Source organism: Frieseomelitta varia, unplaced genomic scaffold (genome assembly GCF_011392965.1).
Source record: "Frieseomelitta varia isolate USP_RPSP 00005682 unplaced genomic scaffold, Fvar_1.2 scaffold_997, whole genome shotgun sequence".
Classification (NCBI taxonomy): Eukaryota; Metazoa; Arthropoda; class Insecta; order Hymenoptera; family Apidae; genus Frieseomelitta; species Frieseomelitta varia.
The window spans coordinates 34,010-49,991 of record NW_025110808.1 but is presented as its reverse complement, the minus strand read 5'-3'; the positions used below and the strand labels follow the sequence as shown (position 1 = coordinate 49,991).

Below are 15,982 nucleotides of genomic sequence, written 5' to 3'. Positions count from 1 at the left end.
CCCTTGTTTTCTCATGAACGGAAACTTTAAAGACCACACATCACCGCGCCGACACACCATTTTCCTCAAATAAAAATCGTTACGACCTTTCTCTTCTCTCCTGCCTATTTCCTTCTAATACCAAACTCAAAAAAAATCACGCGCCATCTGTCACCATGCTTTCTCGTCGAAAATTTCGACTCTGGTATTCGATTTCTAAGCACATACGATGGTCCAATGAGAATTAGCATCTTGGATATTTGCGTTGGAAACACTTTGTTAACGAAAGTTATTAATCATTAGTATAGAGAGGGTCGTGATTGTAAGTTAGTGATGCAGATTTGAGGACCAAGCGATAATTCATCATATATCTATACTATTATTATACTGTATAGTATATTGTAGTATATTGTTATACTGTATGTATATTGTTATACTTATAGTATATTGTAGTGTACTGTATATTATTATACTGTATAGTACTGTATACTATATATTATTATATGAAGTATAAATACTTCAATTTCTTGAAATTCTATATCATAAAACATGGTAGTAGAAGCAGCAATTATAAAATAGCTTCTTGAATCTAATTAAGAAGACTTCTTGAACTAAGCGAATCCTTGAAATTTCTATTTATAGTTTCGATATTAAAAGATATTACTTGATTTAAATAAGATTGAAAGGAATTGCAAATGAAATGGGATTAATCGATGCAACGTGACATTTTCTGTAAAAAAAAGTTTTATTTTTAATTTAGGAAATATTTCAATTTTAATTTCATAGAATCTATCGTATGAAAGACGAGGGAAGACCTGTATTCATATTATTCTTTTATGTGAGAATTATTGCCATATTAAGGGTTCTATCATACTGACGTTAACAAGGTTTTGTTATATCTCCAAAAACAAAAATAGATATTCAGACTAATTTTCATTGGACCTGTTTACGTACGATCCATTCAATCCATAATGAAGAATGATTGTAAAACTGGCTCCCGTTATTCATCATCGAAAAGATGATAAAATGTAATGTTACAAGGACTGATAATAAATTTTGAACTTCAACGTGGCTTTTGCAACAATGAATCTCTGTAATTAAGAGAAAAAAGGGAGAAAACAGTGGGATACTGGGGTTACCCAACATTAGCCGAAAATATCCATGTCGCGGGAGTAAGAATAGTTGAGGACGACATAAATATTTTTGGAGTTACTGACCCGTCAAAACTATCCGTACTTTGAGCAAAGCGTGAATCTTTCGAACGTTTTTTTTTTTTTTTTTTTAAACAAATGCTCGCTCTTTTGTCAAAACGAAGGAGTTGCAAGAAGCAACTGGAAATGATAGATTGATAAAACATATATTTATTAAATATAGAAATTAGTTTGGGACCTTTGCATTGAATTTTAAAATACATAAAAATTTTTGTTATATCTTTTGGTTTAACAATCTTTCGCGTATCATTTTGTACATGCGACAAATTTTATATCGACACAGTTTCTTTTCTAGTACATATACTAATGTTTGAATGCATTTGCTTCAAATGGCGCAACAAACCAGTATTATTTGCATACTTAATTTTAAATTTATGTCGACAATGTGTGCATTCCGCCTTTGTATCATCTTTTTCTTGAAAATGTTCCCAAACAGAGCTTCTCTTTACCTTCTTCCTTTGCACGATATCTTCTGCACTATTTCCTGCTACCACAACTTTACTCTCACTATCACTTCACATTTTTTTTAAACATTTTTAATCTTTATTCAGACAGATTTTGAAATATACGTCTGAACTTCCCGAATTTCTCAGCGATACTGCTCAACAGCGTACATAATATCCAAGTACTAAGCACGCAGTCACACGTTTGTATACATTAGGTCATACGATTCTTAGAATCCGTGTTTCCAATAAGTTCACTGGCAGAAGAAATTGAACTGTGTATTTACATATTTTGTAGGCTGCTATACAGCATTGTAGAGTTTCTCGAAATTTTCGGGAACCCGACCTCTTCTAGACTCGTCCAGACCATCGGGTTCCCGATATTTCCGGGTTCTCACACACCCCTAATAGTGGTGCTTTCTGTACTATTTATATAAAAAATTTTTTTACGAAAACTCGATTTTTAAAGATCCCCAGTCTAATGATAACAAAATTTCCTATACTTGTATCCATAGTAATAAATTAATAAATTTTCTAACTAGCAAGACTGTTATTGTAACTTATCAATTCTTGTTATATAATTCGTAACAATATTATATACAGTGATGTAATTAATTTAAGGCGTATATCAGATAATATGATTGCTCAAGTTTCACAAGTTTTTCTGCAAAAATTTACTAGCTTCATATATAAAAATTGAGCACATTAAAAAAGAAAAGAGATGTATAAGAAAGAGAATAAAAAAATATTAACACATCTAAGTAAGAATCGACGAACATGCTAATTTCAAGTTCGCATACGACTGTTACAATTAAATTTAAAAAGAGTTACTATTACTGAGAACTTTAAAAAATAATTAACTCGAAGTAAACACTGACTTTATTGATCATTTATTGTATGCAGTTACAAAAATTTCTTGAAAGAAAAATTTTGTTATAATGTAAGAAATAAAGAAAAGAGGTAAAATATTTTTTTTTCATATTTTTCTTTTTCCTCCCATGGAGTACTTGTTTAAGAAAAACACGAATAATTTTCTCAAAATTATCAATTCATTTATGACAGATAAAGAAATATCATATCAAAAATTATATCAATTTTAAGAAAACTTCAAATACATTTCATACTAATAAAATATGGCGCGTTTTCTTCTCAGGCCAATGAAGCTGCGCAATATGCACAAGATGCGCAAAACACATTATATTCAAATTTGTCTGTGATAGCAACTCTTCCCAAGGAATATTTGTTAAAAATGTACATGTATGGATTGAATACTAAATAAATGTTACCAATTATTCAATAGAAAGAGAAAACGAACACATAAATACCTCTATCTTCATTAAAAATGGATTTTATTGTTAATTAATCATAGTGACGTCCCTTTGAATTCCTCTCTAATGTTTCGCAGTTCTCTTCGTAATAAACCAACAATCTGTAGAAAAGAAAACCAAAATTTTCAAATAAATATAATAACGATTAAGGTTAAATGTCGCTTTAAAACGAACAACATAATAACCAAAAATTGATGGATTAAAGAAACAAAATAATTTGGTTATATATCGTAATAATATTCAATAAATTATTATTAATAAAAATGTATGTTAATTACAAGAAGTTAATTACACTAGCGCAACTATGAACGATGAATAATTGACAATAACAATTGATAAACGTTACGCAGAGTGATACGTTTTAATACCACGATTTTCGACAATAGAATGACCATCGTGCAACAGGTTCGCGTTGCGTACTAATTTAGTGAGATGGAGACACAAGCGTGTACGAATAGGATTTGACTAATTCTCAGAAAAATTGTTTTGTTTTGTAAAATATGTTTTAATAGAATTAAGAATATTATAAACTATATTATACATATAATATAGTATGTAATATTCTTAACTCTATATATATATATGTATATATGTATATTGGAAACTGTATTCTTCTAAAGATATTTCCCAGAGCATAAAAAGATTTATTTATTTAGTAAATTACATTCATTTATAGTAAATGACTAAAATATTTAGGAATTATGATACTAATAAACATTTTTCATACATATACAAAAATTTGTTGTGATTCATATATCTTTTCTATAAATCATTAATTATAGACAAGTAATATCTAAGTTAGCATAAATAACAATTGAATAAACCAACTGAATAAAATATAATAATGTTGTTACCATTTTTAATATAACCAAATTTCATAAAGGATTTCAATCATATCATGAACAATATGTTAAAACATATGTAACATATATAAAAAAAATTATATAATAGTTACGTTGTAATATTTTATAGTTTGTAATAAATAAAAAAGCACATAGACTGGGCATAAATCCCAAGTGCTAGAAAGAACTTTCATTTACAAAAAGATCTAATTAACAAAATTGATTTGTAATTTTTTGTAGTTGTTTTCTAATTCCTTTCTTTTCAGTTGATCTTTAAAACAGACATATGTAAAATAATGAGTACTGTTTTTAACATTGTCAATATTTTAATATTTTAATGAACCTATTTATAATAAATCTTATCCACAATTTATAATAACTAATATTCATTTAGCAATATTCATATTAATTATAAATCATTCACACAAACTCTAATTTATCATAATTCTAAAGTTCTATGATAATATTAATACTATAATATCACATAACCTCTATTGGTAGGTATGTTTGAAAATGTGTTACATATTTCTAAATAATTTCTAGCAATTTTCTATCTTTTTATATTCAATGAGAAGCTACTGATTAATAGTTCTAATGACCTTTAATTCTTGTAACAAACAAAAGCCAGGATACCTGTCTTTTAATTTTTTTTAAATTTTCAGCAATCATTGTATACAAGTATTATTCAACTTCTTACAAAACTCCAATTCGGCCTCATTTTATTAAATTATTAATTAGCACTGTTTCCAACAGTTGATGTAATTTCAAAATATCTATTTTTGATAAATCTCTCCACAGCACAATTAAATTAATTGTAATCGTACAACTTTTTGTATTTTCTATTATGAAACTTTGTACAATTCTATCTCTAATGGCAACTTAGTTTTATTAATTACTATGCATATTAACAGACTTATATCCAATTCAAAGTTCAAACAGCGTGAAAGTAAAAAGTTGAAGAGCCAGTCGCTGCAACTACAAAAGATTACTAATTAATCCCTTTAATGAGTTTTTTTTTTTGCAAATGAAGATTGATCCATGGACACTGAAATACTAGCTCCACGTAGCGGTGAAATGATGGAACTAATCGCTATTACTATCTTTGTTGCACACTGTTGCTTTCCTTGTCTATCATGCCACATATATCTGACTTTGTCGCACTCTTATTGCTTTCCTTGTTTATCATGGAACATGTATCTGTCTTTGTCGTATCACTGTTTCTCTCCTTGTTTGCAAAAGTGCTGTCATCTATCGGAGCTGAGTGAAATTTAATAAAATCTGTCACTGAAATATTAGCGCCACGTAGCAATGAAAAAATGGAACTAAAAACTATTATTGGCTTTGTTCCACATACCTCGTCTGTGTTGGAACATTGACTATCGGAATTACGTTGGAATATACTAGAACCACAGACAAGATGCATGACCAGAATTACAAGGAAGGAATCTAGTTATTAACTTATCGACTATATTTTATTAAATTTTTTTTTGCTCTGATAGATGGCAGTGCCATTGCAGACAAGGAGGGAGATAATAGTGCGATAAAGAAAGGTATATGTCTTATGATAGAAAAGAAAAGCAATAGTGTGCAACAAAGATAATAATAGCGATTAGTTCCACCATTTCACCGCTACGTGACGCTAGCATTTTAATGTCTATAAATCGATTAAATTTTTATTTGCAAAAAAATCTAATTAAAAAGATTAATTTGTAAACTTTTGTATTTGCATTTTCCGACTTAGCCCTTCAGCTCTCCCTCTATACTACATTCATCTCACGAAATGCGCGAATAAAAATTTATAAATTTCACGCAATAGAGCGTAACATCTGCGCGCGCGTCATAAATAATATTTAAATTCTTGTAATCTATGTATATTCGAAAATTAACAAACTAGATAAAAGTGTGCACTTTTAGATATGATTCTTTATTTAATGATTTACTAACAGTTAATTTACGAGCTACTATTGCGCGAACTCAAATCGGTGCATGTTATTTATAATATTTTTTGTACGCAATACGAAGTTTAAAATTAGAGGGAGATTTTATAGTTACATTGAATCCAATTTACGGTATGATATAATAATTCTCTATTCCCATTTACGATATATCTTAATTAATTAATTTATATTACTACTGTCGCAAATATTACAGTATTCCTATTTGGTATTATGTTAAATGATTATATTAAATTATGAATCATTCATATAATTTCTAATTTATCATCATTCTAAATTCCTAAATATTTCATAAAATCTTAATGAAATATCTTGTAAGTTTTACATGCATCTGTATTTATTTTTCGAAATGTGTAATATATATTAAATAAAATTACTAAGAATATTGATAATATTAATCATGTTGATACGCGTAAACACACGTCATGTGAAAAACGACGGAATTTCCTGTAAGGTTCCAATGAAAAAGGGAAAGAAAAGAACAGAGGAAGTCTCATTTCGAAACTAAATACGAAACTAAAACAATATCGATAACAGAACGACTGGTACGAAAAATTGTAAAGCGTATGCAAGGAAGAAATTCATTAAATGCGCACTTTGACCGCTGCTTTTCGGACATTTGCAATTTCCGGCGATACACACTGTGTTATTCCGATTGAAAAAACGTTCCGACTCATCTTTATTCTTCGTGTAAATGATCTCAGTCGGCAATCGATTGTTCACGCTTTTAATAACGTTTGACGAGAGTCTCATAGAGCTCTTCCCATCTGCGCAAGTACCATTTATCCAGATACTCTCCGCTGCAACCACATTTGCGCTCGAGTTGGAGAAAACGCAATTCTCCATATAGACAACGTCACCTTCGATCAATATGTAACCCGGCTTCTCTAATTGAAACTTGGAATGAAGAATCTCCACGCTGGAGAAGTAAGCGAAATTCAACGAGCCAGTGACATTTTGAAATTTACTGTTCTTAATGTACAGAGACTCGCCCTTTGCTGAGAAGCTCAACTGATCGATACGCTCGATAGTAACGTTGATCATTGAAAAATTGGTAATCGCTATGTCGGTGAATCGTTCAGCGAAATGATCGATTCGCGTGTCTTCGATTCGAATCGTTTCGATGCTGTTCAATCTGACGAACGTGTCGCGGGTAATTAAAGGTATTCGTCCGATTCTCGATAGTTTGAGTTGCTTCAGTTTTTTCGATGTTAGAAACAGTTCGAAGATCAAACGGTCGCTGATATTTTGCACGATTATTTCTGTAATTTGGCTCGCCTCCGTTAAGCTGGAGAAATGAAGATTCGCGATGTTGCAGGATGCGATCTGTATGCTTGTCACGTTTTCATAGTTGTAACCTTCCGGCAGGAAAAATTCCTGGAAACGAATGAAAATTAACAGGGTGACGCTTTGTGAATTATTTACTCGTGATTTGTTCGAACCAGAGGTCCCTGTTTCACGGACAGTCAAATGTACGCGTGATTAATCTTTCGCGAGCAATTTCTACCAGAAGTTATTTCAACAGTACCATATTTTGCAATTATACAATGTCACATCAGAATAAAAATAAATTTACTGTTCTAAAGAATTCGATATAAAGCCGATATAAAGAAATATAAAGACTAGAAAGACAGGATGTTATTATTTAAAAATTATTGATCAGAAGAAAATAAAACTTGTTATCAGATCCAGTGATTAATATTACTTGAAATTTAACATCCTTTAAAATTCAATAGATTCCATATCTAATAGAAAATCTAAGAAAATTCAGGAAAAATTTGAGCATTAGAAATTAAATATATAAAAAAGATTTTTTGTGATAACTTAATGAAAATTTAATAAAATTATCATTTTATTTGATAAGGCACTGTATATAAACGAGATTAGCATATACTACCGTCATTTGAAGCTGAAGATATGTATTGTTAACACATTACAGATTCTTTCTTGTATAAAGTGTATCGCTTAATATTTTTAGTTTTAAAACAAATATAGCAACAAAGTAGTACAAATACACAGGTATATACTAAAAATTATACGGATTGAGATCTGGACTTCACGTGTACTTACGCACACATAAAGTAGAGACTTCTAGATCAATGTGTCTCAATCTTTTGATTATCAGAGACCCTTCTAAAGTAATTTTTTATTGCGCCAAATATATTATCCATTAATTGAATAATGTATTATCTTATTTAGCTAGATATTATTTGAAATAACTATTTGTTGAAATTCATTATATCAGATTGTTACTTCTTATTTTATTCTAAACAAAATGTTCTCAAACCTGCTTTCTCTCAAACATTCACTTGCGCGTGTTAGGACTTCGCGGATCACACAGAAACGCTGTTCTAAATGAAATATTTACCTCGTTTCCGATGCAATGGCAATCGACTGTTGTCAATTCGTGAATCTTGCATTGTTCGCTAATATCACTCGCAGCTATTGCCAACAATAACGCGCAACTACACATCACCGTCGATATAGTCTTCATTTCTTCCTATTTCGTTGGGATTTATTTTCGTGAATCTCGTTCTCAGACTAGATTTTATAACGTCGCTTAAATCTCTTTTGTCTCCAACCCACTTTTTATAAATCGTTCACTGCGACGGAATTCCTTTTTAATTTTCTCAAGCTTCACGAGTTTAGCAACAAAATGAAAACGACGATAATGAACTTAACGATAGTGAATTTATGTACATGACAGAAACGGAGAGAAAAGTGACACAATGTCGTTACAGAGGTCGAGCACCGAATAAACACTCGCAAAAGCTTGATCGTCAGGATTAAGATGGACACTTGTTTCATGCCGCTTTCATATTGAATGACATGTGGGTGATTCGGTGGCAACGTATTCCATCCAGTAAACTTACGATAGGGTTACACGCGTGAATCAATTTGTTCGAAATATATGGTGCTCGATTGTTCAATTTTGTACCGGAAAAGGATACAATGAAAGTGAATCCGTCGGCAGTTCAAATTTTAACGTATTCACTATCTCTGTATTAGAAATATTATATTTTTGATATTTTCATTACGCTGTTTTTATAATCAATTTGTATGATTTACATGATTATGAAATTTTCTTAATGAAAAGAGCAACAATTACATCTTAATTGTACATTTGTACCTTGGATGCGTAAAGCACGCATAATGATATTTGTACAATTTAATTCGTACAAACTAATTTCTTTTGATTTTTTCCTTCTCTTGGAAGATTTTACAAAGAAGAAAAATATAAAGTAATATTCAAATAGAGTGAAAAGTTGACACACTGTCTTCACATTAAAATTCACATAATAGTTTTTGTAGAAACCCTCAGATTTCTCACAAAAACCATTTTCTTTCCCATCATTTGTACAGTACTACACTCCTTTTGTTCATAACGTTTCACAAAGTAAATTTTGTTTCTTGACATCTATAATTTGTATTTTGAGGTGCGTTTAATAGTCTTGTGATAAACTTGTTTTTATAATTACATCTCTTCAACGAGAAATACTATAGAGATAATAAATTTCTAAGAATTTACCAGTTAAATGTTCACGCATTAGGTGGGAGATAATAATGAATATTAATGAACGAACAATCGTTCTGATCTTTTTATCTTAGTTCTAATCTTAAAAATTCAAAGTTACCAAGTTCGTAATGACGATACTATTGAAAAGACAATCATGCCATTGAAGAATGAAAGTCTGTAAAAATTAAACAAGTCTGGACCTTACAAAGAGGATTGGTGTTCATTTACTGGATCCTGTCGCGATGCTTTGTCTTTGTCCTTATGATCTCTTATGCAAAATCTCTCTGATCGCTTCTTTCCTGTCTACGGAAGCAAGGGCTAACGGCGTTTTTCCTTGTTGATTCAGTAAATTCTTATGGCACCCGGCTTGAATTAACAGCCAGCATACTTCTTTCTGCCTTTTTAAAGTGACGTTGGTCGACTTGGCTGTTGCCACGTGCAACGCTGTATCGTGATTGTAATTGACGGCGTTCACCAAATCGGAAGTCCAAGTATCCAGTAGTAGCTATTGGACGTGTATTTATACATATTTGCATGCATAAGTCGACATAATTAAAGACGACGAGAAAAAGGAACAGTTGCCAATAAATAAAAACGATACCTTTACGAGAATAGGATCGCAGTCCAAGGAAACTGCCATGTGCAATGCATTGTTACCACATTTCGTTTCTTTGATTGTAGGATCTGCTCCGTATTTCAATAGCAGTTTTACCGTTTCCAATGACGTGGTTCCTTTCGTAAATGGTACGTGTGATTCGATCGCTACGTGAAGCGCTGTTCTACCTATATGTAAACATAAGATTCTTTTACATTTAAATAGAAAATAGCACATTTAAATGATGTTTCTTTTCTTACATTTTAAATGGAAATCTACGCAAAGATACAATCCAGTTTAATATAGCACAAGAATGTAATCCAAATTGTACAATTGATATATGATAAGTACATTTAAAATAAATGAAATTTTAATACTTGACACATATTAATGATATTTCTGTTTTTTTCTTATTCGTACAATTTACGTTATAATAGTATATATATTTCTGTACAATTTATTATTATTCTATAATAATTCTTTCATTCTTTCTTTTCGCATTTATTATTGTATCTGTTTGAGTTTGGCCTGTCTAATAAGAAATAGTCCATACTAACCATCGTAGTTACGTTTCGATAGGTCAAACAATTGATTTTCTTGAATAGTTTTCAAAGCCAGCAGTTCACCCAAAGTTTCTTTATGAGAATCTCCCTGTGCCGCGATTGAATGTATCAGCGTATCACCCTGATTTGAAAACGATTTGATAATAATTTTAATAAATGAAGAAACCGTAGAAGAATATTAATAAAATATTTCAGAAAAGAAGAGAAAGGCATACCCGCGTATGATATAATCGTTGACTAATGTCGATTCCTTTCTGTAACATAGCTGCGGCTAAATAACCTGCGACAAATGGAAATTCTGGACAATTCAAAGCAGTTAGGTAAAGCGCGTCAAAGCCACGATCATTCGTAATCGTTAGAGCTCCCGTGATTGTGCTCATACGTTCTACCAGTGGCACCAAGTAGGCCATTTTTTGAACAAGTTCGTTCGGATTGCCAACGAGACACATCAATTTTCTGTTGGGAAAAGAAAATGATTAATGATTAAACTAATGATTAAACGGTACAAGATAGATTGATTCGTGAATGAAGATTTCTCTTACGTGTCTCCATCCTTGTCTTGCTTGGCCAGTTCTTCTACCGGTCGTTTAAGCAGACTAATCATAGCCTTCTTCACTTCTTTTGGATCCAATTTCTCTTTCAACTTCTCGCTTGCCTTTACTGATGGCAAATTTAACGATGGCCAAAATGGTATGGTACCCCGATCAGAATTACTAAAATCACGTAAAAAGTGAATTAATAAGAAAATGTAAATTAAAAAGAAAATTAATAATAATCTGTTGTTGCATTATTAACTCTATGAAACGAAAACGAGAGAAATTGATAAAACAATATATTAGATGTAGAAATTAATTCGATTTGCTATTTATTTATTAATTTTTTTTCGGGTTATTTGGTGTTGTAATTATTTTCAAATTCAATTCAAAGGCACCGAATTAATCTCTATATCTAATACATTCTTTTTTAAAATTCTTTCCTTGAAATTTAAACTCAAATAAACTAAATTGTGTGAATATCATTTCAAATACAAACATTGAATGTAATATTATAGGTATAGCTTTTATCATTTCAAATACAAACATTGAATGTAATATTATAGGTATAGCTTTCATCTATCTATAATCGCATTGGCTTCTAAAATAAATTATTCGTTATTTCACGGTCAACAAGTATTAGTGGTGTGAAGATTAATTATTAAGAAAATTTATTTTGAGTATTAAAAGTTGAGTATTTTGATCCAAAGATTTAGAATAATTAAAAAAATAGAGTTGATCACTTTAGTTTATGAACGGCTCAAATAAATCTTTAATGAGACTCACCAATGTTGCTGAGAGCAAGCTTTAAACGAACTAACTGTTTCTGGTATTTGAAAGTCATTCTCAGGACTCAGCGACAAATTTTTTATTTTATAATCGTCAAAGTGAAAACTGCTAGAGATTGTATTCACAGTTGGCGAAGAGTCATCAAACGAATGAAACAATACGGAGAAATCACGCTCATGATGAATATTATCGTTCGCACTGGTTTCTGTCGAACGTTCAACTGTAGTATCATTCTTTGATGAATAGCTCGAAAGTAAAGGACCGTTTACAGAGTTAGTTTGTGTTGGATTTGTATCGATCCTCTGGATACCTTTCTGAGGAATGTTAGTCCGCGACACTGTAGAATACGATACACTAGACCAAGGCAAAGATTCTGTAACTATGGTAATGTTGTCGGAGAGACTATCGCGATATCGAACTTGCTGCAAGTTGTTGGTTTCGAAAGTAATAATATTCGCATTTTCTGCTCTCGAGATATCCTGCGAATACGTTCCCTCCCCTTTATCTTTCTCTTTATTCAAATTATTCACTAGTTCATCGATCACGTTCGACCATAATTCGTTGTTGCCGATATCATCTAGTACAGTATTGGAAACAGTTTCATGATCGTTTCTCCACAATTGAAAATTTTCGAAATCTTGTTCGAATTGTCCGTCGATTCGAGAACTGGCTGTTGTTCGATGCGAGAAAGAACTGTTCGGGCTCGATGTGTCACTGTACGATTGACTCGAAGAGGAAGGCGAACTGGAAGAGTAGGAGAAAATTTGCGTCGGCCTGAACGTCGATGCGACGGTGATCTGAGAATTTACAACGAATCAATTATATATCGCAACGCCAAATTCGCATGAGGAATAGTAGTTGGGTTTTCATTTATTGCACACCCACATATCATATCATCCCTGTTATTATTTTTAAAAAAATACATTAAATATCTTAAATTTTTATAATAAAATACAAATTTTTATAGTCATTCTTACGACACCTTTTAAGAGTTAAGAATAAATTTCCCAATTATGTTAATTTACCTAGTGTAAAAAACACTATAACTGAGTTGTTATAATTTTTTATATTTTTACTTTTATTGTTTGTATCTTGCGTCTAATGTCGTAATGGATTTTATATTATCTAGCCTAAGCCCGTATATTCTGATAGTAGTAATAGTCAGTTGAGCCGAAGAGTATTTTATTATTCCATTGTTTATTGCAGAGTTGCAGGAAAGAATAAAATCCTCTTTCTCGCGTATGGATAAATCGTATGCTCTGTTTTGATACAGACATAATGATGATATAGGCAAAAATCACAAATCATTGTACCATGTTGTTTTAACTAAATAATGCACAACAATGGTACGAGACGTGAATATGCAATAAATGGATACCTAGCTTTATATGTACATATATTGATTACTTGAGGAGAGCTGGCTGGGCTGTGATTTGAATTTTGTTGCGTTCTTCCCGGAGACTGTATAGAATTAGGAAAAACCGGCGAGTGAGCGCGACTCGATTCACGGCTCCCGGAATTGGAAACGACCAAAGAGAAATCAAAGTTTTCCCTCATCACCGGTTGGGCCGCTTGAAAAGCTCCGCATATCACGTTCTCCAATAATAAAAACTCGTCGCTTAAAATGTCATCAACGATCGTGGATGGTGTCGAAGGAAGCTGAAATTGAAGTATTTTTTTCAAATACATATCGATAGAAACTTCTATTCAATTCGTGCTCGAGAAACGAAGAAACAAACGTACGTACATCCTTCCTTGAACCGCAAACTTGCGACACACTTTGATCTCGATCGTTATCGCTGTAATTGTAATTCGTCCTCTCCAGATTTTGCAACTGATCGAGACAAGCGTTCAATTTTTCGCTACATTCTTTGTCACGTAGGATTTGTTCCGCGGTTTTATCGTAATCGATTGAGAATATTTCGTTTGCTTCTTCGAGAAACCGTGGCTGCTCCGCTCTCGTGCAGTAAGGTTGACTGCGTGACAATGGACAAAATTGCGATTTAATCGGCCCTCGTTCAATGAGATCATCTTGATTATTTTCCTTATTATGCTTGTGCTCACGGTCGTAGGTGTTGGTGTTCTTTGACGTTTGACAGCCGGTGACACCACGTTCTTTAAGTTTTGTCCGATGCACGTCGAGACGGCGTATTTCATTCGACTGATTATGCGCAAGTCGAAGGTTGTCGATCTTCCCGATCACATCTTCGATGTTGTTCGACGAATGCGACATGGTATTTTGGTTTCGAGGTACAGACATTGTACTAATATTCGATGATCCTTGTTTAATTTTCATTGCCAACCTGTCTTTTATCTGCGAACAAATTATACGGTGTATATTATAATCGTGTACTTAGTTATATAAAAAACTTATTATTATATAAAAAAGAAGAAATAAATTTTGATACAGAACTACAGAATTATAGAATTGTTTTACGTGTGACATTCATGTGCACTGATGTCTATAAATCACCGGAATTTAATAAAATTAAGATATGGTCATGATTTACATTAGAAGCCAAGGAAGAAGAAACAAAAAGCAAGTTTTATACATATTGAAAAAATAAAATTTTCACATTTATGTGAACCGAGAATTCCTTACTTATTGTTAGCGTGTTTTGGATCATTGTCTTGCATAAATATTAATGTTTAACCAAATTACCATTCTTTTCTGAAAACAATATATACATATACATATACGTATGACGTTACGCGTATCATTGTTGTATAATATAATAAAATAAAAAATAAAATAAACTATATAAATATAATAAAATTAATCTTTCAAAAGCCCGCTGAATTTTAGGAAACTGTATCAATTCTCTTTTTATTTTATTATCTTACTAATTACTTTACAAATGTTTAGAAATTTACTATTTTCTGAAAAAAGGGTTTCGTATTAGCCACGTAAATTTAGCCACGTAATATAACATTTATACAAACAAATGTAATACTACAGAAGTGAATCTCAATGTAGCAACAATCAAAATGAGTAAATGTACGATAACAGTATATTGTGTGTATATTAAATTAATATTTAAGTTAGTATCGAAAGTTTAAAGTACAATTGTAAAGTTGCAGAACAACGAAAAATCAAGTAATAAATTACACTTGTCTACATTGATGAGTCTACCGTCTATGTTGACAATGCCAGATAATAAACATTAAAAAATTGAATAAAGGAATCACGGAAAGGGGTCATGGAATTCAGCTTCGCGTTTTTACTGTCGTTTATCATTTAGGAATTTATTTTTCACAGAATTACTGCTATCTACATAACTAATAGATAAACTAAGACTGCGTACGCATTTATTGACGCACGATTTATCGACCATTCCGCAATTGACTGGACAGTCCATTCGTTTTGATTCTACGTCAGTTGCATGAAAATAAAAGTTGTTTACAGCTGACATGGAAAAGAAACATTTGAGCCGTTTATTTTGGAAGTGACCCAAGTCCATTTATCTTTAAATTAAGATAATGTTTTTGTGTTTTTAAAGGTGTATAATTTACCAATTAGCATGATAAACATTGTTTAGAAAATAACGTCTCTGATGAATATAAATGGACTTAAGCCACTTTCAAAATAAACGTATTATACGTTAAAACGAATGATTATGCAGAATTTCGCGTACATTTGATAAAGATGACTATCTGTTAAAAACACTTGCAGAAACGTGAAACGAGAATTCCATTTATTTTGTATCCATGTATTTAAACCTGCAGACCTGTTGTACGAACGAAAAATCTTTAGTGGAGAGAGTCTCAGTAGGCTTCTATTGCACGAACTTCATTTATATCAACAAGTTCGTACAGAGTTCTACCACACAACTATTGTTTGCTGGAGCACGTCCACGAGAGGTAACATCGCTTGTTTTCGTCACTCGTCGACCAATAACCGCACAACTTTGCCCAACTATTTAAAGATTATCACGCGTCGGTGTTCACCTTTTCTATTTTCGTCCGATTCGTTTCCTGCACGGAGGTTCCTTCTCCTTGAGTACGATCTTTCCTCATGAAACAAGAACCGCGACGATCGATCGCAAACGTCGAGAGATCGACACGCGTCGAACAAGTTGGTCGATCCGCCGACTGATCACGCTTCAGTCTGGTTTGCAGTAGCCGACGCGCATGCGCAACTGTCGTTTTGCTCCAACACAATTTGCATATTATGTTACGTAGACACGTTGGTCGGAATTTATCCAATTGCTACGAATCGTGCACGAA

The 15,982-nt window shown here is 32.0% G+C and overlaps 3 protein-coding genes across 6 annotated transcripts in view; all 3 read right to left on the bottom strand.

Moving 5' to 3' along the window:
• The window catches only part of LOC122538420 (43 kDa receptor-associated protein of the synapse homolog), a 28,973-nt gene extending 24,382 nt beyond the window's left edge, over positions 1 to 4,591 (bottom strand). The window contains exons 1-2 of one of the 3 annotated variants that reach the window (XM_043672469.1): positions 4,437 to 4,591; positions 2,959 to 3,062 (exon numbers count right to left, since the gene is read on the bottom strand). The gene's annotated coding sequence lies outside the window, so the exon portion shown is untranslated. Of the gene's footprint in view, positions 1 to 2,958; positions 3,063 to 3,239; positions 3,359 to 4,436 lie in introns of those variants that run through there. The other 2 variants (XM_043672471.1, XM_043672470.1) reach the window with 2 other exon arrangements.
• Positions 4,592 to 6,014: 1,423 nt separating this feature from the next.
• Positions 6,015 to 8,780, bottom strand: LOC122538430. Its single transcript, XM_043672498.1, has 2 exons — positions 8,127 to 8,780; positions 6,015 to 7,135 (listed from the first exon to the last, which is right to left on the bottom strand). Exons 1-2 carry the CDS (start codon positions 8,250 to 8,252, stop codon positions 6,275 to 6,277), a joined length of 987 nt encoding a protein of 328 aa, XP_043528433.1. The 5' UTR covers positions 8,253 to 8,780; the 3' UTR covers positions 6,015 to 6,274.
• Positions 8,781 to 9,109: 329 nt separating this feature from the next.
• On the bottom strand, positions 9,110 to 15,886 carry LOC122538427. 2 transcript variants are annotated; one of them, XM_043672491.1, is made up of 9 exons: positions 15,704 to 15,886; positions 13,503 to 14,069; positions 13,163 to 13,414; positions 11,753 to 12,552; positions 10,976 to 11,146; positions 10,649 to 10,889; positions 10,428 to 10,554; positions 9,877 to 10,058; positions 9,110 to 9,780 (listed from the first exon to the last, which is right to left on the bottom strand). In XM_043672491.1, the coding sequence occupies exons 1-9, from the start codon at positions 15,770 to 15,772 to the stop codon at positions 9,535 to 9,537; spliced, it is 2,655 nt and encodes an 884-aa protein (XP_043528426.1). In that variant the 5' UTR covers positions 15,773 to 15,886; the 3' UTR covers positions 9,110 to 9,534. The 2 variants fall into 2 exon arrangements, with proteins under 2 accessions (XP_043528426.1, XP_043528427.1); XM_043672492.1 differs by having other exon boundaries at positions 10,976 to 11,156; positions 11,754 to 12,552; positions 15,391 to 15,818.
• Positions 15,887 to 15,982: the final 96 nt, after the last annotated feature.